Source organism: Eumetopias jubatus, unplaced genomic scaffold (genome assembly GCF_037043125.1).
Source record: "Eumetopias jubatus isolate StellerSeaLion01/CBP00866 unplaced genomic scaffold, mEumJub1_p1.0 scaffold_5, whole genome shotgun sequence".
In the NCBI taxonomy this organism is placed as follows: domain Eukaryota; kingdom Metazoa; phylum Chordata; class Mammalia; order Carnivora; family Otariidae; genus Eumetopias; species Eumetopias jubatus.
In genome coordinates this window covers 89,201,857-89,224,302 of record NW_028274811.1, presented here as the reverse complement: position 1 = coordinate 89,224,302, position 22,446 = coordinate 89,201,857, and the positions used below count along the sequence as shown (strand labels likewise).

Sequence of the window (22,446 nt, the reverse complement as noted above, 5' to 3'; positions counted from 1 at the left end):
TACGGTGTGCTAAGCCTGTGTTTACTTGTGTGCCTCCATGGCTGGTCTGTGGGCCTTGGAGAGTAGGAGGTTAGGGGCATCCTGAGCTCCTAGCCTACCGGGACCAATCTCGGGGTGAAGGACGGGAAAGGCTGAAGGGTGGAGTTTAGGGATCCCCGTGCCGATACCGTACAGGGCAAGACCAAAAGTGGCCTTTCTCCCAAGTGGGTTCACGGCTAACAGATAGAAGGGCTGCGGGTAAACACTCCACTGGGGCAATAATTATGCACATTTACTAAGCCCAGGGAGGAATGGTAGTCACGTGGCTCTCGAGGGCGGTGCCCTCAGCTTTGAGATGGAGTTAACTCTAATCACAGAAGGCTTTCTGGAGGAGGCGGGATTTTTATGGCGGTAGATCGTGGTTTTCTCTGGGAACAACGAGGATGCCCTTAGCATTTTTGGTAACAGCTAGCTGCCGCGGTGAGCTTTTTGCCGGGGTACAGGCCCAGGGGGCGACGGAGTCAGACCGAATTGGGGGAAGGGCCTAGGGGGCCGGAGTCCCGGGGTGAGGCTGGGTTTGGGTTCCTTGACCTGTCCTTGCACCGCCTTTGATGATTGGACGCATCGCGGCCGCTCTAGGCCAGGGCTGCGGGGCCCGGGGCGCTGGGTGCAGGCCTCGAGGTCCAAGGCGCCCTGGGAGCAGACAGCACCGGGCTGAAGATTAGGCCATTAGACCTTGCTGGGCCAGCCCGGCGGTCCGCCCTCCCAACGCAGTTCCGCCGGGGTCCCGAAGCCCGGCTCGCAGGGGCGAGGCGCGCGCTCCCGGGGGATCAGGGCTGCAGAGCCGGCGGCCTGCGCTGGGCGGCTGTGGCACGAGAGGGCCATCTGCCTGGGTGCGGAGAACTGCAGCGTCCGCGGTGCGAGGCGCGGCCCCTCCGGGCCCCCAGCCCGCGTCCCCTGCCCCGCGCGCACACACCTACTGACGCCCGCCCGCGCCCGCGGCCCGAGTCCCCAGTCCCCGTGCCAGGCCCAGACCCAGACTAGGCGCGGGAGGCGGTGCAGGGATTAGTGGACCCCTCCCCCCAGCGCGCCCCTTGCCCCGCCCGAGGCAGCGAAGACCCCTGGGCCCGGGGGTGGTGAGGGAGCTTCGTCCCGGCGGTGCCCGGGCAGGGGACACGGCCTCACAGGGCGGGGGCCGCACGGCGGCAGGCCGAGGTGCGGGCGCGCTGTCAGGCTGCTGCCCGGCTCCGGTGCGGGGGGTGGGCTCAGCGCGGGGGTCGCCTGGCCTCATTCCCCGGCCGAACCCACGGCCGGGCAAGCAGTGCCCGGGCGGGTAACCCGACCCGACCCGGCTCCCGGTCGCTGCTCACCCCGCAAGGCCGGGCAGGGGGAGGGAGAGAAATGAGGGGGAGGGGGAAGGGAAAGGGTGGTGGGTGAGGGGCTGTGAGGACCGAAGGGCCGAGTCCCCGGCCTGTCTGCGCTGCTCTAGGGCGGCTGCCTGTGTTGCCCGGGACGAGCCAGCCCCCTGCCTCGCGGGCGTCGGGCCTGCGGCAGGAGGGAGCCCTGAGGCTGCACAAGCTTGGCTCGGGGAGGCAGACCCGAGCTGCTGCCTCCATTTTGTTTCCTGCTCAGCTTGGTCTGTGGTGATGGTGGTGTGGGTTTGGGGTGCGGCCGGGCAGGGGGTTCACCTGCGGCCGCGCCTGCTCGGGGCCTGAGGCCTCGAAGACCCCAGCCCAAGCCCCCAGGTGAGCCCCGCGGTAGGAGGGGGGGTTGCCTTGGCCTCGGGCCGAGCCGAGCGGGCTGAGGGCAGGTGCCCAGTGGATGGGGAGCCGGGCTGTAACCTAAGATGGAGGTCGGGACTGACGCGGGCCCGAGCGGGGCTGGCGGGGCGGTCGGACAGGCCTCAGCCCGGCCAGGTGCCGCCGGGGTTGGGGCTCGAGTTGGGTAGGGTGCAGGAGCCGTGTGCAGCTCGGGGCCGGCGCAGCGCCCCGAGGTAAGTGAGGGGATCTGAGTGCCACCCACGACGCCCGCAGGCCCAGACACTCCGGGGAGGCGCGCGAGGCCCCTGGGGAGCCTGCCTCAGGCCCCGCCCGGGCAGCCGGGCCGGCCCGTAGGCCCGGGCCGCGAGCGGGCGCGCAAGGGGAGGGGAGGGGGCGGCAGCGGCGGCTCCGCTGATTGGGCGGCGCGCTCGCGAGCCCGACTTCACCCGCCCTGAACCCCGAAGAGTGAGGCGAGGGAGCGCGCGCGCGGTGGGGGAAGGGGTGCGCGCGCACTCGGTGCCCCAGCCGCACGCGGGCCGGCGCGAGGCGCTGGGTCGCACGCGCCGCCGCGGGGGCGCGCGCGGTGGGGGTGTGAGGAGGAGGAGGCGGCGGCGGAATAGGCCGGGGCAGGTCGCGCTCGCTGCCTTCTCCCCTGAAGAGAGACGCGGGGGGAGGGGGGTGCGGCGAGCGGCTCCGCTCTCTCCCCAAGGCTCCGCTCGCGCCCCAGTGTAATGAGGGTCACCCCCTCCCCCCAGCCGGCCCGGGAGGGGGCGCGGGGCACGGTAACTAGTGCGCTGGGGTGGGTGGCGGGCAGGCGCGAGGAGGAGGGAGGAGGTGGCCGGGCGGGGAAGATGGTGGTGGCCGTGAGGTGAGGGGCGCGGGGGAGGGCCGGGCGCGGCGCGGTGTTGGTGGCCCGCGGCGTTGTAGCCGCGGGCCCCCTCCCCCTCCATCACTACCAGCCGGGCTCAGGCCTAGCCGGCCCGGCCGCCGCGAACTTCCTCCCGGCGCGGCCCTTGCCCTGCCGGCCTCCCGCGCGCACCTCGGCCTCCGCCTCCCCTCGGGTAGCCGGCTGGTGGGCGCGGGGCCGGCTGCCCTCCTGCGGCAAACTTTGCTTGCTGCTTAATATTGATGAGTGCGATCGGCTCGGCCAGGAGGTGCTGCCGCGGCTGCGGGAAGGAGCGCGGCCCGGGCAGGCGGCGGCGGCGTCGGCAGCAGCCATGTTTGTCAAGCTGTAGCAGCTGCTGCTGCCCTGACTCGGCTTCACCGGCTGCCTCCGTTTCTCTCCCCCTGCCCGTCCCGGCCTCTGGGCCCTGCAGCCGTGGACTGAGCAGTCCTGCAGTCTGGAAGGCGAGGTTCGGGGTGCACCCGCTTCGGCCGACTCGCCTGCGGCCTGGGCACGGCCGCTGCAAGGGCTTCAGCGCCGGCTGGGCGCAGGGTGCAGCGCTATTGTGACCGCTGCGCCCGAGCGAGCCAGGAAGGGGGGGGTAACCTTTTTGTGCAGCGTCCGGGAGCCCCCCTGGAGCCCTACAGCCCCCTCCCTTTTGGAGATCCGGCCGCTGGACACCCCCCCTCCCCCCGGCGGGGGATGGGGAGGGCGATTCCTGTTTGAGATTTAGGAATTTCTACTGCCAAAGGGATTTTAATTTTAGTTCAGCCCAACTGTCCACCAGTCTGCAGTGCAGGAAAAAGGGACGGGCTGTTTGCATGTGGCAAGATCTGCCCAGCTCCGGGAAGATGGAGTTTGCGGAGGCTCACCGAGGCCATTTTTCCATCGTCAGCTGGGGAACTTTTTCCGCCCATGGAAGTGCAGCAAAAAGGCATCGAGGCCACTAGGCCTTGAGAATTGGCTGCCATTTTGAAGATAAGAGTCAAATGGCCTATAAACTCCGATTAATTGCTGTTTTTGGATTCCAGGTTGATGCTGGCCCAGGATGGATCAGACCTGTGAACTATCTAGAAGAAATTGTCTGCTGCCCTTTTCCAATCCAGTGAATTTAGATGCCCCTGAAGACAAGGACAGCCCTTTCGGTAATGGTCAATCCAATTTTTCTGAGCCATTTAATGGGTGTACTATGCAGTTATCGACTGCCAGTGGAACATCCCAAAATGCTTATGGACAAGATTCTCCATCTTGTTACATTCCACTGCGGAGACTACAGGATTTGGCCTCCATGATCAATGTAGAGTATTTAAATGGGTCTGCTGATGGATCAGAATCCTTTCAAGACCCTGAAAAAAGTGATTCAAGAGCTCAGTCGCCAGTTGTTTGCACTTCTTTGAGTCCTGGTGGTCCAACAGCACTTGCTATGAAACAGGAACCCTCTTGTAATAACTCCCCTGAACTCCAGGTAAAAGTAACAAAGACTATCAAGAATGGCTTTCTGCACTTTGAGAATTTTACTTGTGTGGACGATGCAGATGTAGATTCTGAAATGGACCCAGAACAGCCAGTCACAGAGGATGAGAGTATAGAGGAGATCTTTGAGGAAACTCAGACCAATGCCACCTGCAATTATGAGCCTAAATCAGAGAATGGTGTAGACGTGGCCATGGGAAATGAACAAGACAGCACACCAGAGAGTAGACACGGTGTAGTCAAATCGCCATTCTTGCCATTAGCTCCTCAAACTGAAACACAGAAAAATAAGCAAAGAAATGAAGTGGACGGCAGCAATGAAAAAGCAGCCCTTCTCCCAGCCCCCTTTTCACTAGGAGATACAAACGTTACCATAGAAGAGCAATTAAACTCAATAAATTTATCTTTTCAGGATGATCCAGACTCCAGTACCAGTACATTAGGAAACATGCTAGAATTACCTGGAACTTCATCATCATCTACTTCACAGGAATTGCCATTTGTAAGCAGTTTTTGGTACAACTTAAATATATACATAAATGTACATATACAGGCAAATTAAAGGGAAACATAACTTACTGGTTTTTGGTTGCTTATCAGTTGATGGCTGAGAGCCTATTGCTAATGATAGGCTTTTTGGGGAAATTTTACTTTGATTTTTAAATTTATCTCTGTTGTATGAGTTTGGTTCTTTTCAGATTTTTTCCAATTAACTTTCCATTGAGGACTGGCTAAGAGAACTTTAAGGGCATTTGATTGAGTTCAGATTTTATTTTTCAAATGGAGGTATACATTTGTTTAGGTGTTTTTTTTTTTTTTCTTTTTTAAATGCTTTGGCTTGCTGGTATCATGAGTACAGGTGAACCAATTTCCTGGAGTCCTTTTTTTACACAAGACATGGCTTATTTTTTTAGTTGATGGGTTGACTCTTGCTTCAGTTTGGAGTGCATTTTGGGTACAAATTGAAAGTAGCTAAGATGAGAAGACCTTGGACATCAGTCAAAATTTAAATTAGGCCAGTTTTTCTGAACTACCTGTTCTGAAGGTATAGCATCCTATGTTTTAGATAAATGCCACCATCAGAGTAGGCTCTTGAGCCTTTTCTAGTTTTTAGTTTTAAAATTTATGTATGTATATGTGTGTGGTATGTGTACGTGTATAGAAATAGAAAATCTAATTTGAGTTGTTCAGTAGTGGTGTGTGCTGTTGTTAAAGAGTTGTAAATGATAAAGTTCCTTTTTATTTGATCTTTTGCAGAATTTCTTGATCAGTTAGCATAATGATCAGTTTGACTTCTTTTAGTCTCAGTTTCATCACCTTTAAAATCAAACTTCTTGGTTGTTAAAAAATACCCCTCAGCTTTAAATACTTGATTCTAATTTTGTTTCTGTTCAGATGTATCGTTAGGTCATCTTAGTGTCACCACAGAAGATCTCCCTACCCCATGATGACTCTGAATCTTTAAGGATTTAATCAGAAAAAATTTTATGTGGTGATCGTTTTGAGTGCATTAAACATTCAAGGCTATCAGATAGCCTTGATGTTCTTTAAAGTCACAGAGAATGTGGGTGTGTCACTTTTGTTTGTTGATATATATAAAATATTCTTTAGTACTCCTTGGTTTCTTAACTGGCAGTTGCAGATTTTGAAAAATTTGTTTTGGTGGTTATCTTGAGTCTGTAGTGTCCTAAATATTTTTTAGGGTGGCTAGGCTGTGTTGGCAGCCTATTGGCAGCTTAGACAAACCCTTTTTCTTGGGTTCACATTGAAATTATTTTACGTGTATAGTTTTTTGCCTTTGTATTTACATAAAACCCTAGGTCTAACAGTGGAGATAGAGAATCCTCTAGAAGCATATATATAGAAATACAAATCTGTTTATCATCCAAAGAGATGTCAGTGGAGTATTGGCTCTGTTATAAAGAATTGAAAATATTGGAGCCTCTGGACAGTATGTTAGGTATCTAAACTGGGATTTAGAAAACTTGTATAAATAGAATTTTTTTTTTTCTGGCAGAAAGTCTAAATTTGCTTAAAGACTTTATGGGCTTGAAGAGGCAAGTAACCTGTTTATTTTAGGCCTTTGGTTTTAGATTGTGGATGCAATCTATAGCTTTGATTTTTGCCTTTGATATTTTTTAACTGAAGATTTGAAAAAGTCAAATTCTGAGAATGCAAATTCAGCTGAACGACATAGCTTGGGAAAGGTGTAATTAAAAGTAATTCTATATGATCACACGCTATTAATACAGACCATTCACAGTTGATACATCAGGTATAGAGCACTTACTGTGCATTAGATTCTATGCTCAGGGCGGGATATTTTACTTTTTTGAGATTTATTTTATTTTTTTGAGAGAGAGAGAGCATGAGCGAGCAGGAGTGAGCACGAGTGAGTGCACGAGCAGAGGGCCAGAGGCAGAGGGAGAGGGAGAGAAATCTCAAGCAGACTCAGCACCGAGCATGGAGCCCAACGTGCGGCTTGATCTCAGGACCTGAGATCATGACCTGAGCCGAAACCAAGAGTTGGTTGCTCAACTGACGAGCCACCCAGGCTCCTCAGGGCTGGAAATTTTAGAAAATCATTAGCAAATGCTCTTTGTTTTTTTGTTCTGTGATATTATGGTAGAATAAGATTCTTTTATTATGTGACAGAGTAGTTATTAGGATTATATATTCCCTGTCTAGAATTAGAGAAAGACACATGATTCAAGATCATATTGTCTGTTGTTTTGTATATCTAGCTATAAGCAGACTGTTTGCCTCCTGTCATAAATAAGCAGCCTCATCAGTTTATCCTTATGTGCTTTTTTTTTTTAAGATTTTATTTATTTATTTGAGAGAGAGAGCACAAGGAGGAGGGGAGGGACAGAGGGAGAAGCCGACTGCCCGCTGACCAGGAACCCTGACGCTGGTCTCTGTGCCAGGACTCCAGGCACCCCAAGATTTTATACTGAAAAGTAAATTAAGAATTATGAAATAGGGGACGCCTGGGTGGCTCAGTCGCTAACCGTCTGCCTTCGGCTCAGGTCATGGTCCCAGGGTCCTGGGATCGAGCCCCACATCGGGCTCCCTGCTCGGCGGGAAGCCTGCTTCTCCCTCTCCTGCTCCGCCTGCTTGTGTTCCCTCTCTCCCTGTGTCTCTCTCTATCAAATAAATAAAATCTTAAAAAAAAAATTTATGAAAATAAATTTTTTAAACCTCTATCAAAACTTTGGTTATGATGGCAGCTGTTTATCATAATAAGGCAAGAATCAAATAGATGAAAAGAAATTTTGTCCAGTGAAATTCTTTTTTTTTCTAAGATTTTATTTATTTATTTGAGAGAGAGAATGAGAGATAGAGAGCACGAGAGGGAAGAGGGTCAGAGGGAGAAGCAGGCCCCCTGCTGAGCAGGGAGCCCGATGTGGGACTCGATCCCGGGACTCCAGGATCATGACCTGAGCCGAAGGCAGTCGCTTAACCAACTGAGCCACCCAGGCGCCCTTGTCCAGTGAAATTCTACAATAGGGAGATGACATACTTTATTTTGGTTCACTCTCATTGTGATCGTGAAGAGGATAAATTTTTGTAAAATAGTTAAGGACTTAATCAGTTTTAGTAAGGTTCTCTTTCAGAAATGTAGGCTCTGGAAAATTTCAAGCATGTTCCAAAGAAGAGAGAACAGTAGAAATTCCCATATACGTATCCAGTTGAAAAAATAACTGCTATTTTACCCATCTTGTTTTATCTTCCCTCCATTGTGTCGTTCACTTACATTTCTTAATCCTTTGATGTTTATCATGTTATTCTTTGAAGCTCCTGTCGTATTATTGTCAGTTGTCATTTGTTTACTGGTTGACCTAGATCATCCTTTCCTTGCCTGTAATCAGAGTGGTTTTTCTTTATTTACATTGACTTTAAGAGACAGCATCTTGGGGCGCCTGGGTGACTCAGTGGTTAAGCATCTGCCTTCGGCTCAGGTTGTGGTCCCGGGGTCCTGGGATCGAGCCCCGCATCGGACTCCCTGATCAGTGGGGAGCCTGCTTCTCCCTCTCCCCCTGCCTGCTGCTCCCCCTGCTTGTGTTGCTATCTCTCTCTCTCATATATAAATAAAATCTTAAAAAAAAAGAAACAGCATCTTTTCACCAGATTTGTTTGCGGTTTTAATTGTAATTGGCAGTATAATATTAACTTTTTTCATTAGGTGGAGTTAGACACTGTATTGTCCATAGGAAGATGTTTCAATGGAGACTTTTTTTATTTTTTACTTTTTAAAAGATTTTATTTATTTGAGAGAGCGAGAGCACAAGCAGGGGGCAAAGGGAGAGAGAGAAGCAGGCTCCCTGCTGAGCGGGGAGCCCGAGTCAGGGCTCGATTCCAGGACCCCGGGGATCATGACCTGAGCCGAAGGCAGACACTTAACCGACTTAGCCACCCAGGCTCCCCTGGAGACTTTTTAAAAAAAGATTTATTTATTATAGAGAGATCACACACCTGCTGGGGTGGCAGGTGGGGGGAGGGACAGAGGGAGAGAGAGAATCTCGAGTAGACTCCCCGCTATGCTTGGAGGAGCCTGACTCAGGGCTGGATCTCATGACCCTGAGATCATGACCTGAGCTGATACCAAGAGTGGGATGCTTAACTGAGTGGGCCACCCAGGCGCCTCTGAATGGAGACTTTTTTGCCATTTAAAAATAGATATTTTGGGGGTGCCTGCGTACCTCAGTCGGTTAAGGGTCTGCCTTTAGCTCAGGTCCTGGGATCGAGCCCTGCTGTGGGCTCCCTGCTCAGGGGAGAGCCTGCTTCTTCCTCTCCTCCCCACTCATGCTCTCTCTCACTACCTCTGTCTCTTTCTCAGATGAATAAATAAAATCTTTAAAAATATATGAAAATAGGTATTTTGGTGTTGTAACAATCCCATACAATCTTGGGGATTCATAAAGTACTCAAAGGGGCGCCTGGGTGGCTCAGTCGTTAAGCATCTGCCTTCGGCTCAGGTCATGATCCCAGGGTCCTGGGATCGAGCCCCGCATCGGGCTCTCTGCTCCGCGGGAAGCCTGCTTCTCTCTCTCCCTTTCCCACTCTCCCTGCTTATGTTCCCTCTCTTGCTGTGTCTCTCTCTCTCATGAAGTATCAAAAAATCACCCCCTATACTGAGTTCTGTGCTGTGGATGATTAAGTGGTTAGAGAGTTAAGTGGAGAGATGAGTGAAACCTAGAGTACTCAAGCTTCAAGGAAGTATTGGAACTTGAATTGGTCTTGGTTGGGTTTGGCTAGGTTTAGAAAGGTACTTTGGATGTGGAGAATTAAGTGAACGTAGTATTGGGGCGCCTGGGTGGCTCAGTTGGTTAAGCGACTGCCTTCGGCTTGGATCATGACCCTGGAGTCCCAGGATCAAGTCCTACATCTGGATTCCTGCTCAGCAGGGAGTCTGCTTCTCCCTCTGACCCTCCCCCCTCTCATGCTCTCTCTCTCTCTCTCAAATAAATAAATCTTTAAAAAAATGAATATAGTATTTTCAGGGGGTATTTGTTGGGGATTGGTTGAGTAGCATGGGTGTAGTCAGGTAATAGGGCCTAGAAATCTGGACTGTGGCATTTGGTGTTGAAAGGATAAGATTGGGAGCCAGCAAGAGATTTTAGCTGAGAAATGATATAAAATTTGTGTTTGGAAAACTTAGACTGGGGAAGAATAGAAGCAACAGGATGTAGGAATCTGTTGCAATAGTAATTAAAACTTGGACTTGGGCTGAGTCAGTAGTAGAAAGAAAGAGGGGGATAGTCCAAAAGATTATTTCAGAGGAGGGAATTGGGCAGTCCTTCTGGGCTGCCTGGTTTGGAGGCAAAATTGGAATCTGGATTTGAGGAAAAGAGGGTGAGTGCAGATGATACGTAAGGCTTTTGTTGGTTCCCGAGATAATGATTCCTCAGGGATTCTCTTCTCTGCTCTCATTGCAGCAATTCTCTGCTCTCTCCTTTCCTGTCTCAGAAGAAAATAGATCCTATCTCCATGCCTCTCAGGTTCTACTCTTTGACTCCCTCCTTGGTGAGGACCTTATGTTATTCATTATTCTTTCCTCTTTTCCTCTGGAGTCTTTATTCTCTACTTTTCTAACATATCGCTTTTTCTGCCTAAAAATGGGATGACGTCTTCCTATTCTAAAGGAATCTTTGTGTATCCTATAATCTCTCCAGGGATATTTCCCCTTTATGGAGAATTTCTTTGAAGAGTTATTTACTTCGTTTACCTCTCCTTAATGCTCTGTGGATTGGCTTTTTTATATCCTCCCATCTGCTGCAACTGTTCTTTTATAAGTCACAGATGATATTTCAGTACTATATTAGATTTGCGGCATTTGACTACCACTCCTTTTTTTTTAAAATTTTTTTATTATTATTTATTAGAGAGAGAGATTGAGCATGAGAGAGGGGAGAGTCAGAGGGAGAAGCAGGCTCCCCAGTGAGCAGGGAGCCCGATGCGGGACTCGATCCCGGGACTCCAGGATCATGACCTGAGCCAAAGGCAGCCCCTTAACCTACTGAGCCACCCAGGCGCCCCTGACTACCACTCCTTTTAAACAGTCCTTTGACTTCTTGCTCTCTTTTCTTGCTCTTTCATTTTCTGCAGTCTCATCCACTTTCATGGATTCACTTTACTGCTACTCTGCTGTGTGAAAATGCACTTGACCTGACTTCTGAGCTTCAAACCAAGAAATTCTAGTTACTAACCCACCTTCTCCTACCAAGTCATTCACTTTTGAACCTATCCCTTGTATTGCCAAACGTGCATTTTCTTCTGTGTTAATGATGGCATCATCCTCCTGTTCATTTCAAGGGTGGAAACCTTGGAGTAACTTACTCATTTATGTGATCAAACCACATATGAGTCCTTCCTCTGTGCCAGGCACTGCTAGTATTAAAAAAAAAAAAAGTTAAGACATAGTGTTTGTTTTTAGGGAACTTTATTGTTTAAGGAAGACAAATGTAGACAATGACAGTAGAGAATACTAAGTGGTCTAATAGCAGAGTAGCAATAAAGTGAATCCATGAAAGTGGATGAGACTGCGGAAAATGAAAGAGGAAGAAAAGAGAGCAAGCAGTCGAAGGACTGTTTAAAAGAGTGGTAGTCAGGCGCCTGGGTGGATTGGTCAGTTAAGCGGCTGCCTTTGGCTCAGGTCATGATCCTGGAGTCCCGGGATCGAGTCCCTCATTGGGCTCCCTGCTCATTGGGGAGCCTGCTTCTCCCTCTGACTGTCCCCCCTCTCATGCTCAATCTCTCTCTCATTCTTTCTCTCAAATAAATAAATAATAATAAAAAAAGTGGTAGTCAAATGCTGCAAATCTAATATAGTGTTGAAGTGTCATCTGTGACTTATAAAAAGAACAGTTGTAGCAGACGGGAGGATATACAGTACTGTGGCATGTCTGGAGTAATCAGGAAGAACTTCACAGAGGGGTTATGTATAATTGAGCAGACATATGCCAGTAAGTAAGAAGGAATAGCATATATGAGTGCCAAGAAATTATTTGATAGAAATCTGGGGAGGAGTGGGCTTGTCAGGAGGCAAAGTATAGAGATAGGCCTTGTATGCCATCCTTAAAGTCCTTTTTTTTTAAGTTTTTTTAAAGGTTTATTTATTTGAGAGAGAGAGCATGTGCATGTGTGTGGGGAGGGGCAGAGGGAGAGGGACAAGCAGACTCCCTGCTGAACAGGGAGCCTGACCCGGGGCTTGATCCCAGAACTCTGAGATCATGACCTGAGCCGAAGTCAGGCACTTGACTGACTGAGGCACCCAGGTGCCCCTTTTTTAAAATTAAATTTAAATTTAAGTGGTCTCTACACCCAACGTGGGACTTGAACTCATGACTGCAAGATCTAGGGTCGTTTGCTCTTCCGACTAAGCCTGCCAGGAGCCTGTAGAGATTATGCGATTTCTAATTTATACAAATTTTCCAGTCTTTTTCATTTCTTCATTTCCATTCTGCTACGAGGCTTTTATCACTTGTCTTCATATAGTTTTTCTTTCCAGTCTCTCTTACCCAAAATTACCTCTGACTTCCAAAATGAGAAATAGTAGGTCCCTGGTTAAAGCTTTACCTTCAATGAATGCCTCACTTTTTTCCCTATTTGCCTAACAAATAAAGCCCATACTTAGTGCCTCTTTTGATAGGACCCTTTCCTGACTTTTTGAAATATCATATGCTATACCCAAGGTGTTCTGGGTTCAGACAGACTGCCCTATTAGTGATGGTTTGCTTCACACTCAGCCCTGGCTCATGCCTTTATCCTCCTGGTCTGATTCATCTTTGCCTATTAACAGTATGTAACATGGTACCTTCTCTGTAGTGACTGAGTCAAAGAGTGCATGGTACAGTGGTACAAGTTGGGAGAGGAGTAAATTTCAGGTAGGAAGGTGAATGAGTGGACTGTCAGCTCTCATCCTCCATGTACCAAATTTCAAAACTTCAGAGGTTTTTTTGTTTTTGTTTTTTTTTTTTTTTACTTTATCTCCTTATGCACTCAATTTCTAAGGCCTTTCAATTTGAGCTCCCTAATATCTGAAGCATTTATTTTTCCTCACCATTCTTACTTTCAGTTTTTTAATTGTGGATATTAAATCATAATGGTTTTAAATTGAACAGATATCTGAGTGTGTATTGTGCTTCCTGTTTAGTTGGAGAAGTCCCTTTAGTCTCTCTGAGGCCCAGTTCCTAATCTCCAAATTGAGGCTAGTACCTTATAGGGTTGTTTGAGAATGTGCAACAAGATACTTTATGTGAAGCAGCTTGATGGTGTTAGTTCTGAAGTAGGTGCTCAGTAAATGATGCCTATTATTTTATGCCACAAACCTAACACGTATTTGGAAGATTTGGTCATGAATTTTGAGAACTATATCTCTGCATTTTTGCTTTTTTTTTCTATTGTTCCAAACACTTGTGCTTCAACTTGCTAAATTAAGGAGATTAACTACCATTGACAGTTTCTGTTTCTGTTTAATAATCAGGAGAATTTTATCCATTTTTGCTTGGTCATCAGAATTTAATTTGCAGTAGGATCAGGATCTTTCTGTACTCTACCTATTAAGTGGTATAACTTTATTATGTTGTTGCATTTTGCTCGTTGTCTTTTGTCATTGCTGTGTATATAAATGTTCCATCTCTATCCCCTGGTTTTCATGGGAACCCATTGAAAGAAGATCCCATCTCTTTTGCGGTGGTGGGTTTGATTTTCATTGAATGATTGTTTCTTAAACTTTTTTTAACAATCTCAAGTGTAGCCTTTTGAAGAAAGGGCTATAATTCTTTTGGTTAGAAAAGTAACAAATAGGGACGTGGGTGGCTTAGTTAAACGTCTGACTTTTTTTTTTTTTAAGATTTTATTTAATTGACAGAGAGAGACACAGCGAGAGAGGGAACAGGAGCAGGGGGAGTGGGAGAGGGAAAAGTAGGCTTCCCGCGGAGTAGGGAGCCCGATGTGGGGCTCGATCCCAGGACCCTGGGACCATGACCTGAGCTGAAGGCAGACGCTTAACCACTGAACCACCCAGGCGTCCCTAAACGTCTGACTCTTGATCTTAGTTCAGGTCTTGATCTCAGGGTCCTGAATTCAGGCCCCCTGTTGGACTCCTCGTTGGGTGCGGAGCCTACTTAAAAAAAAAGGAAAAGAGAGGTAATAAGGTATCATGGTAAAAAAAATCAAACTTAAAAATGGAATGTAAACGTCTCTTTGTTTCACCCCTCATATTTCATTTGCACTCTTGATATTTTGTTAGAATTTTCTTTATATATGTATCTTTTTTTTTATATTTTGGTAATGTAAGTGGTCTGAATATTATTCAATACTTCTGTTAATATGTTAAGGTTATATTTCATATGAGCATGTAGATAAATCTCCACTCTCTTTTATTATTGAAATTTTTACTGAGATAAATGTAGTTTTAGAATTTAAGAAATACAGAGCAATCTCATATACATTTTGCCTGGTTTTGCAACGCTGATGTTTTGTGAAGATGTCTAATATTAAAACCAGGATATTGATGTTGATGTAATCCACCAATCTTGTTCAGGTTTCCCCAGCTTTTGTTTTTCATGTTGTTTTTTTTTCCCCAAAAGAAAATTCTGTATTTCTAAAAAGATATGTTCCAGATATCTTCAGTTTTACCTGTACTCATTTTGTGTAGTGCATAGTGTATACAGCATATATATTAAGTTTCCTACATTTTTCTCACCTGTATAGGTTCGTATATGTACCACCACAGTCAAAATACTGAATAGTTTCAACACCACAGGAGTCCTGTGGCCCTTTTATGTCATATCCATCTTCTTTCTTGAAACTCCTTTTCCAGCCTTTGCTAACTACTAAATCTGTCCTTTGTAAAATTTTGTTATTTCAAAAATGTTACATAAATGGTATCATACAGTATATAGGTTTTTTTTTTTTAAGATTTTATTATTTATTCATGAGAGACAGAGAGATTGAGAAAGAGAGAGGCAGAGGGAGAAGCAGGCTCCCAAGGAGCAGGGAGCCCGATGGCGGGACTCGATCCCAGGACTCTGGGATCATGACCTGAACCAACGGCAGACGCTTAACCATCTGAGCCACCCAGGCGCCCCAGTATATAGTTTTTTGGGATTGGGTTTTTTCACTTACAGATGTAAGTCCCTGGAGGTTCATATAGTTTATTAAGTGTATCAATATTTTATTCCTTTTTATTACTAAGTAGGATTCCATAGAATGTATATACCACAGTTTAACCATGCACCTGTTAGACATCTGGCCTTATTCTAGCTTTTGGCTATTAGAAGTAAAAGTGCTATGAACATTTGTATATAGGTTTTTGTGTAAACATAAGTTGTCATTTCTCTGGGATAATTGCTGAATCGTATGGTAGTGACATGTTTAGTTTTATAAGAAGCTGCCAAGCTGATTTCTAGAGTGACTGTATCATTTACATTCTCACCAGCACTGTCTGCATCATTGCTATCATTTGGTGTTGTCATTATTTTTTTTCTTTCTGTATTTTAAGATTTAAAAAAAATTTTTTTTACTTTATTTTTTTTAATATATTTTTTCTATTTATTTATTTATTTATTTATTTGATGTAGTGTTCCATGATTCATTGTTTGAGTATAACACCCAGTGTTTTTTAAGATTTTTATTTTTAAGTAATCTCTATGTCCCCTGAGGGGCTTGAACTTAAAACCACAGATCAAGAGTCACATGTTCTACCAACTGAGCCAACCAGGCACCCCTTTTTTCTTTTTCTTTTTCTCATTCATTCATTCATTTCCATTGTAATTAATGTACTGTATTGTATAGTTTCAGGCGTACAATATAATTTAGCAATTTTTTTTTTAAGATTTTACTTACTTCAAGAGAGAGAGTGTGCACATGAGTGGGGGGGCGGGGGAGAGGGGCAGAAGGAGAAGGAGAGAGAATCTCAGGCAGACTCCATACTGAGTGCAGAGCCCTAGGCAGGCTCAATCCAGGCATCATGAGATCATGACTGGAGCTGAAATCAAGAGTCTGACTATTAACCGATTGAGCCACCCAGGTGCCCCTAGTGATTCAACAGTTCTGTACATTAGTGCTCATCATAATAAGTGTACTCTTAATCTCCTTAATCCATTTCACCCCCCCCCCCCAATATCCCTTCTGGTAACCATCAGTTGTATTTAAGAGTCTAGTCTTTTGTCTCTTTCCTTTGTTGTGTTGTTTCTTAAATTCCAGGGATGCCTGAGTTGCTCAGTTAAGCATCTGAGTCTTGATTTTGTTGTTTTTTTTTTTTAAAGATTTTATTTATTTGACAGAGAGAGAGCAGGAGAGCACAAGCAGGGGGAGCGGCAGAGGGAGAGGGAGAAGCAGGCTCGCCGCTGAGCAGAGAGAGCCCGATGTGGGGCTCGATCCCAGGACCCTGGGATCATGACCTGAGCCGAAGGCAGAAGCTTAACCGATTGAGGCACCCAGGTGCCCCTGAGTCTTGATGTTGGCTCAGGTCATGATCTTGGGGTTGTGAGATCAAGCCCTGCATTGGGCTCGAGGTGGGAGTGGAGCCTGCTTAAGATTTTCTCCCTCTCTGTCTGCCCCTCCCCACCTCCTGCTTGCTTGTGCAAGCATGTGTGCTCTCTCTCTCTCTAAAAAAACAACACACACACAAACCCATGATTAGAAATCATAGGGTATTTGTCTTTCTTTGACTTATTTCACTTAGCATTATACCCTCTAGATCCATCCATGTTGTTGCAAATGGCAAAGTCTCATTCTTTTTTTAAGACTGATATTCCATTGTATATATCTACACCACACCTTTTTTATCCATTCATAAGTCAGTGGACATTTGGGTTGCTTCCATATCTTGGCTATTGCAGATAATGTTGCAGTAAACATAGGGGTGCATATATCTTTTTGAATTAGTGTTTTCATATTCTTTGGGTAAATACCCAGTAGTAGAAGTACTGGATCATCTGGTAATTCTATTTTTAATTTTTTTTTTAAATTTTATTTATTAGAGCACATGAGAGGGGGGAGGGTCAGAGGGAGAAGCAGACTCCCCGCCCAGCAGGGAGCCCGATGCGGGCCGCGATCCTGGGACTCCAGTATCATGACCCGAGCCGAAGGCAGTCGCTCAACCAACTGAGCCACCCAAGTGCCCTATTTTTAATTTTTTTGAAGAACCTCCATACTGTTTTCCACAGTGGCTGTACCAGTTTACATTCCACCAACAATGTATGGGGGTTACTTTTTCAACACATCTTTGCCAACACTTTTTCTTGTGTTTTTGATTTTAGCCATCTGACAGGTGTGAGGTGATGTCTCATTGTGGTTTTGATTTGCATTTGTGTCATCACTATTTTTATTTCAGCCATTTTGATAGTTATGTAATATGTCATTATGGTTTTAATTGGCATTTTCCTGATAGCTACTGATGTTGAACATCTTTTTGTGTGCTTATTTGCCATCTATATATCCTCTGGTGAAATACGTTCATCTCTTTTGCCCATTTTCTAATTGGATTGTTTGATTTTTTTTTTTTTTTTACTTGAGTTTTAAGAGTTTCTTGCTAGATGATCTACATTCTTTGTAATGGTTACATACAAACCATAATTTTTAAGCATTGCTTCCACTTTTAGATAATTTATTAGAGAACCAGCAAAGCCATACATACTCGTGGTTTCCCTTTTATAAATTGAAACAGATTTTAGGGTTGCTTTTGTTAGGCAACATTACTTTATTAAGGTTTCTGAAGTTCTTTTCACATATCCAGTAATGTTGTATAAAATACCATAATACTCTGGTAAAGATTGCTGGAAGGATAAAGTCCATTTTAGAGTATGAACAATTGTATTTGCATGTTAAATTAAAAATAATTACTGGTTATATGGTATCCCCTTACATACCAGGAAGAGTCTGAAGGTAGTCTTTCTTTGTAAATTATGAGGGTATATTCCCCTTGTCATCTCTACTTTCTCTTCATGGTGTAATTGGAGCTGTTGGGGATCCCTAGTGCAAGTAGGTGATGTACAAGTTACCTTTGCACTCAGTAAAAATAATAGACGTTAATGCCATGCTAATTGTCATTGGAATTTTACCTCCAAAGGCATTTCTCTAACATTGCATTTGGTTCAATTGACAATGTATTGAATTTATTTTTATAATTATATCAAGGAATAAGCACAGTGCTGTCATCTGTAAAGAATTGCAGAGCAGTTGTTGAGAGGTAATAAAAATCTACATTTAAAGTGTTCTTTAACATAGTAGAGCTTTGGGGCAGAAGTATTACAGTACAGGTAATAAAACCACTGAGATCGGTTCTTTGGTGGAGTAGATGTTAGAATTGTAAGTAAAGTCTTGATAGTTAATATCTGTGGAATTACTTTCTAGTAATAATTTCATAATAATGTTTGTGGACTTATTTCCTAAGGATAAACTGCTGATAGTGGAATTATCTGGGCAATGGGTTAGATTTTTTTGTGTCTTGATGTATCTACTTCTGTATGGCTTTCCAAAAGGATTGCACCATTTTAAGTTTTTATTTATTTATATTTATTTGTTTTAAAAAAGATTTTATTGAGACAGAGCATGAGGGGTGGGGAGGGGCAGAGGGAGAGGGAGAAGCAGACTCCCTGCTGAGCAATGGAGCCTGATTGGGGCTCTAAGACCCCAAGATGATGACCCCAGCTGAAGGCAGACGCTCAACTGACTGAGCCACCCAGGGGCTCCAGTTTTGTGTTTTTGTTTTTGTTTTTTTTTAAGATTTTATCTATTTATTTGAGGTAAAGAGAGAGTGTGGGAGAGAGGGAGAGGGAGAAGCAGACTTCTTGCTGAGCACAGAGCCTGAGATGGGGCTCGATCTCAAGACCCCAGGATCAGGACCTAAGCCGAAGACAGAGGCTTAACCGACTGAACGACCAAGGTGTCCCTTGAAAACATAAATTCTTAGAGCTGTGGAGGGAATGTTTCCCTCTCTATTAGTTATTTATTTTGCCTCACAAATTACTTTCAGATTTAGCAGCCTAAAAAAATAAACATTTATATCACAGAGGGTTAGGAATCCTGGAGTGGTTTAGTTGGGTGGTTCTGGGTCAGTCTCTCATGAGATGACAAGTAAGATGTCAGCCAGAGCTGCAGTCATCTGAAGGCTGTAGCTAGGATCCCTGTCCGAGATGGTTCATATGGCTGCTGGTTGACTGTTTGTATGAGGCCTCAGTTCCTTGCCAGGTGAGGCTCTCCATAGGAGTGCAAGTGATCACAATATGTACTGGCTTCCTCCAGGGTCAGTGATCTGAGAGAGACCAAGCAGGAAGATGTAAGGGGATATAATGTGGGAGGGGAATACCATGGGTTGAATACCAAGAATACCAAAAGGTGGGAACCATTGGGGACCATCTAGGAGGCTGGTTACCACACCTACCCAACAAGAAATGAATAGTTTTAGTTAGAGAAAGCTCTTAAGTATACAAAATCGGCTGTGATTACTTTTTACTTTTAAACTGAATTGAATTTTTTTTTTAAGATTTTATTTATTTACTTGACAGAGACACAGCGAGAGCGGGAACACAAGGAGGGGGAGTGGGAGAGGGAGAAGCAGGCCCCCTGCCGAGCAGGGAGCCCGATGTGGGGCTCGATCCCAAGACCCTGGGATCATGACCTGAGCCGAAGGCAGACGCTTAACGACTGAGCTACCCAGGCGCCCCCTGAATTGAATTTTTGAATAGATATGTGGCGCGAAAGCATAATATAAAAAGGTAACCAGTGAAGTACCCTTGTACCTTGTCTGCTGATTTAGTACCTTCAGTTCATGTGGTACCTCCCACCTTTTTTATGACAAAGGTAGCAGATTATATACACTTAACCTTTTTCACTTAGATAATTGTTGGAATCTTTCCATTTTTTTTTTTAAGATTTTATTTTTAGGGGTGCCTGGGTGTCTTAGTCGATTAAGCATCTGCCTTCAGCTCAGGATATGATCCCAGGGTCCTGGGATCGAGCCCTGCATCGGGCTCCCTGCCCAGTGAGGAGCCTGCTTCTCCCTCTCCCTCTACTACTCCCCCTGTTTGTGCTCTCTTGTGCTCCTGCGCTCTCTCCCAAATAAATAAGTTCTTAAGAAAAGTTTTATTTTTTTTTATTTTTTTATTTTTATTTTTTTTAAGATTTTATTTATTTGAGAGAGAGAGAATGAGAGATAGCACGAGAGGGAAGAGGGTCAGAGGGAGAAGCAGACTCCCTGCTGAGCAGGGAGCCCGATGCGGGACTTGATCCCGGGACTCCAGGATCATGACCTGAGCCAAAGGCAGTCACTTAACCAACTGAGCCACCCAGGCGCCCGAAAAGTTTTATTTTTAAGTAATTTCTGTATCCAGAGTGGAGCTTGTACTTAAAACTCCAAGATCAAGAGTCACATACTCTACTGACTGAGCAAGCCACGTGCCTCGAAAATCTTTCCATTTTATGACATAGTTCTCTTACTCTTTTTTTACACCTGGATACTATGCTATTGTATGAATATGGGCATTTTCTTTTTTTTTAAGATTTTATTTTAGAGTGAGACAGCATGAGTGGGGGGAGGGCAGAGGGGGAGGGAGAGGGACAAGCCGACTCTTCGCTGAGCTCAGAGCCCTAAGTGGGGCTTGATCCTGCGACCCTGAGATTATGACCTGAGCTGAAACCAAGAGTCGATGCTCAGCCAACTGTGCCACCCAGGTATCCCTGAATCTGGGCATTTTCAATTCATACATTCTTTTGCTGAAAGTGAACAACTATGCAAATAAGCAATACATGTGTAGAATAAATCTCTACTCAAGAATTGGACTTGTGGGCCAAAGTTAAATACATATATAACTTTGAAAGATACTGCCACACTCCCCACTAAAAGAGTAAGTATATATATTTACAGTCCCAATCACCATTATATCAATGTGCCTGTTTCAGTGAGAATTCTTTAGTTTTTTTGTGTGGTAAAATACACATAGCATAACACTTATCATCCTAACCATTTTTAAATTTATTGTTGGGGAGGGGCAGAGGAAGAAAGAGAATGTTTTTGTTTTTTTTAAGATTTTATTTATTTATTTGACAGAGAGACCGCGAGAGAGGGAACACAAGTGGAGAAATGGGAGAGGGAGAAGCAGGCTTCCCGCTGATCAGGGAGCCCACCGCAGGGCTCAGTCCCAGGACCCTGGGATCATGGCCTGAGCCTGCGCCGAAGGCAGACACTTAACGACTGAGCCACCCAGGCTCCCCAAGAGAGAGAATCTTAAGCAGGCTCCACTCCTCCATAATGCAAAGGCTGATGTGGGTCTTGATCTCACAACCCTGAGATCATGACCTGAACTGAAATCAAGAGTCAGATGCTTAACTGAGCAACACAGGTGCCTCTTGCACTCTTTTTTAAACATTTATTCCTAAGCTTATTTTTGTGCTTTTTTTTTTTTTTTTAATGTGGGGTGTGAACTCATGACCCTGAGATCAAAACCTGAGTTGGGGCAACTGTGTGGCTCATTCAGTTGAGCGTCCAACTCTTGGTTTTGGCTCAGGTCATGATCTCAGGGCCCTGAGATCAAACCATGTCAGGTTCTGTGCTCAGTGGGGAGTCTGCTTGAGATTCTCTCCCTCTCCCTTTGCCCCTCCCCCTGCTTGCATGCGTGTGCATGTTCTCTCACTCTTTCAAATAACTCTTAAAAAAAAAAAAGCCTGAGATCAAGAGTTGGAGGCTTACCTGACTGACAGCCACCCAGGTTCCCCTTTTTGATGCTGTTTTTCAAGTTAATTTATTTATTTTTAGAAAGATTTTGTTTATCTGGCAGAGAGAGAACAGGAGAGCACAAGAAGTGGGAGCGGCAGAGGGAGAGGGAGAAGTAGGCCCCCTGCCAAGCAGGGAGCCCGATGCCGGGCTCAATGCTAGGACCCTGGGATCATGACCTGAGCCGAAGGCAGTCGGTTAACCAACTGAGCCACCCAGGCGCCCCTTTGATGCTGTTTTAAATGGAATTGTTAATTTGGTTTGGATGGCTAATTGTTAGTACGTAGAAATACAGTGGGGTTTTGTATATTGTTCTTGCAATCTTGCTGAACTAAGTTTTAATAGTTTTTTAATTTTGTATGATTTTCTTTATACAAGATCATGTCTGTAAATAGATACAGTTTTACTTTTTTTTCCTCTTTCTAATCCTAATGCATTATTTCTGTTTCTTACCTAATTATCTTGGCAGGAACCTCCAGTTTGATGTTGAATAGAAATGGTGAGAGTGGACATCCTTCTCTTACTACTGGTCCTAGGGGGAATGCCTTCATTTGTTTACCATTAAGCATGATTTTGTCTGAAAGTTTCTCATAAATGCTCTTTTATCAGATCAAGAAAGGTCCTTTCTATTCCTACTTTGTTTTTTCTTTTTTTGGTTTTTAGGTTTTATTATTAAGTAAACTCTACACCCAGCATGGCGCTCAAACTGTAACCCAGAGGTCAAGAGTCGCATGCTCCACCAACTGAGCCAGCCAGATGCCCCATCTATTCCTAGTTTCTTGAATGTTTTTATAGTGAAAGGGTATTAGGTTTTGTCAAATGTTTTTTCATCTACTGAGTTGATCATATTTTTTTTCCATTCTTTTTTTGTTTGTTGAAGTATAATTAGCATACAGTATTATTAGTTTCAAGTGTACAGTATAATGATTCTGCAGTTCTTAGCAGACTCCCCGACTCCCCGCTGAGTGCGGAGCCCAACAAGGGCTCAGTCTCATCACCCATGAGATCATGACCTGAGCCAAAATTAAGAGTTGAACGCTTAAGGGTGCCTGGGTGGCTCGGTCGTTAAGCGTCTGCCTTCGGCTCAGATCATGATCCCAGGGTCCTGGGATCGAGTCCCGCATCGGGCT

At 45.4% G+C, this 22,446-nt stretch overlaps 1 protein-coding gene across 4 annotated transcripts in view; it reads left to right on the top strand.

The window, feature by feature from the left end:
• Positions 1 to 1,644: 1,644 nt before the first annotated feature.
• NSD1 (nuclear receptor binding SET domain protein 1) overlaps positions 1,645 to 22,446 on the top strand; it is a 146,508-nt gene continuing 125,706 nt past the window's right edge. For 2 of the 4 annotated variants that reach the window (XM_028102648.2, XM_088023463.1), the window contains exons 1-2: positions 3,656 to 3,767; positions 4,508 to 4,597. In XM_028102648.2, coding sequence (XP_027958449.1) covers positions 3,738 to 3,767; positions 4,508 to 4,597 — 120 coding nt within the window. In that variant the 5' untranslated portion in view covers positions 3,656 to 3,737. Of the gene's footprint in view, positions 1,725 to 2,334; positions 2,522 to 3,653; positions 4,598 to 22,446 lie in introns of those variants that run through there. The other 2 variants (XM_028102646.2, XM_028102645.2) reach the window with 2 other exon arrangements.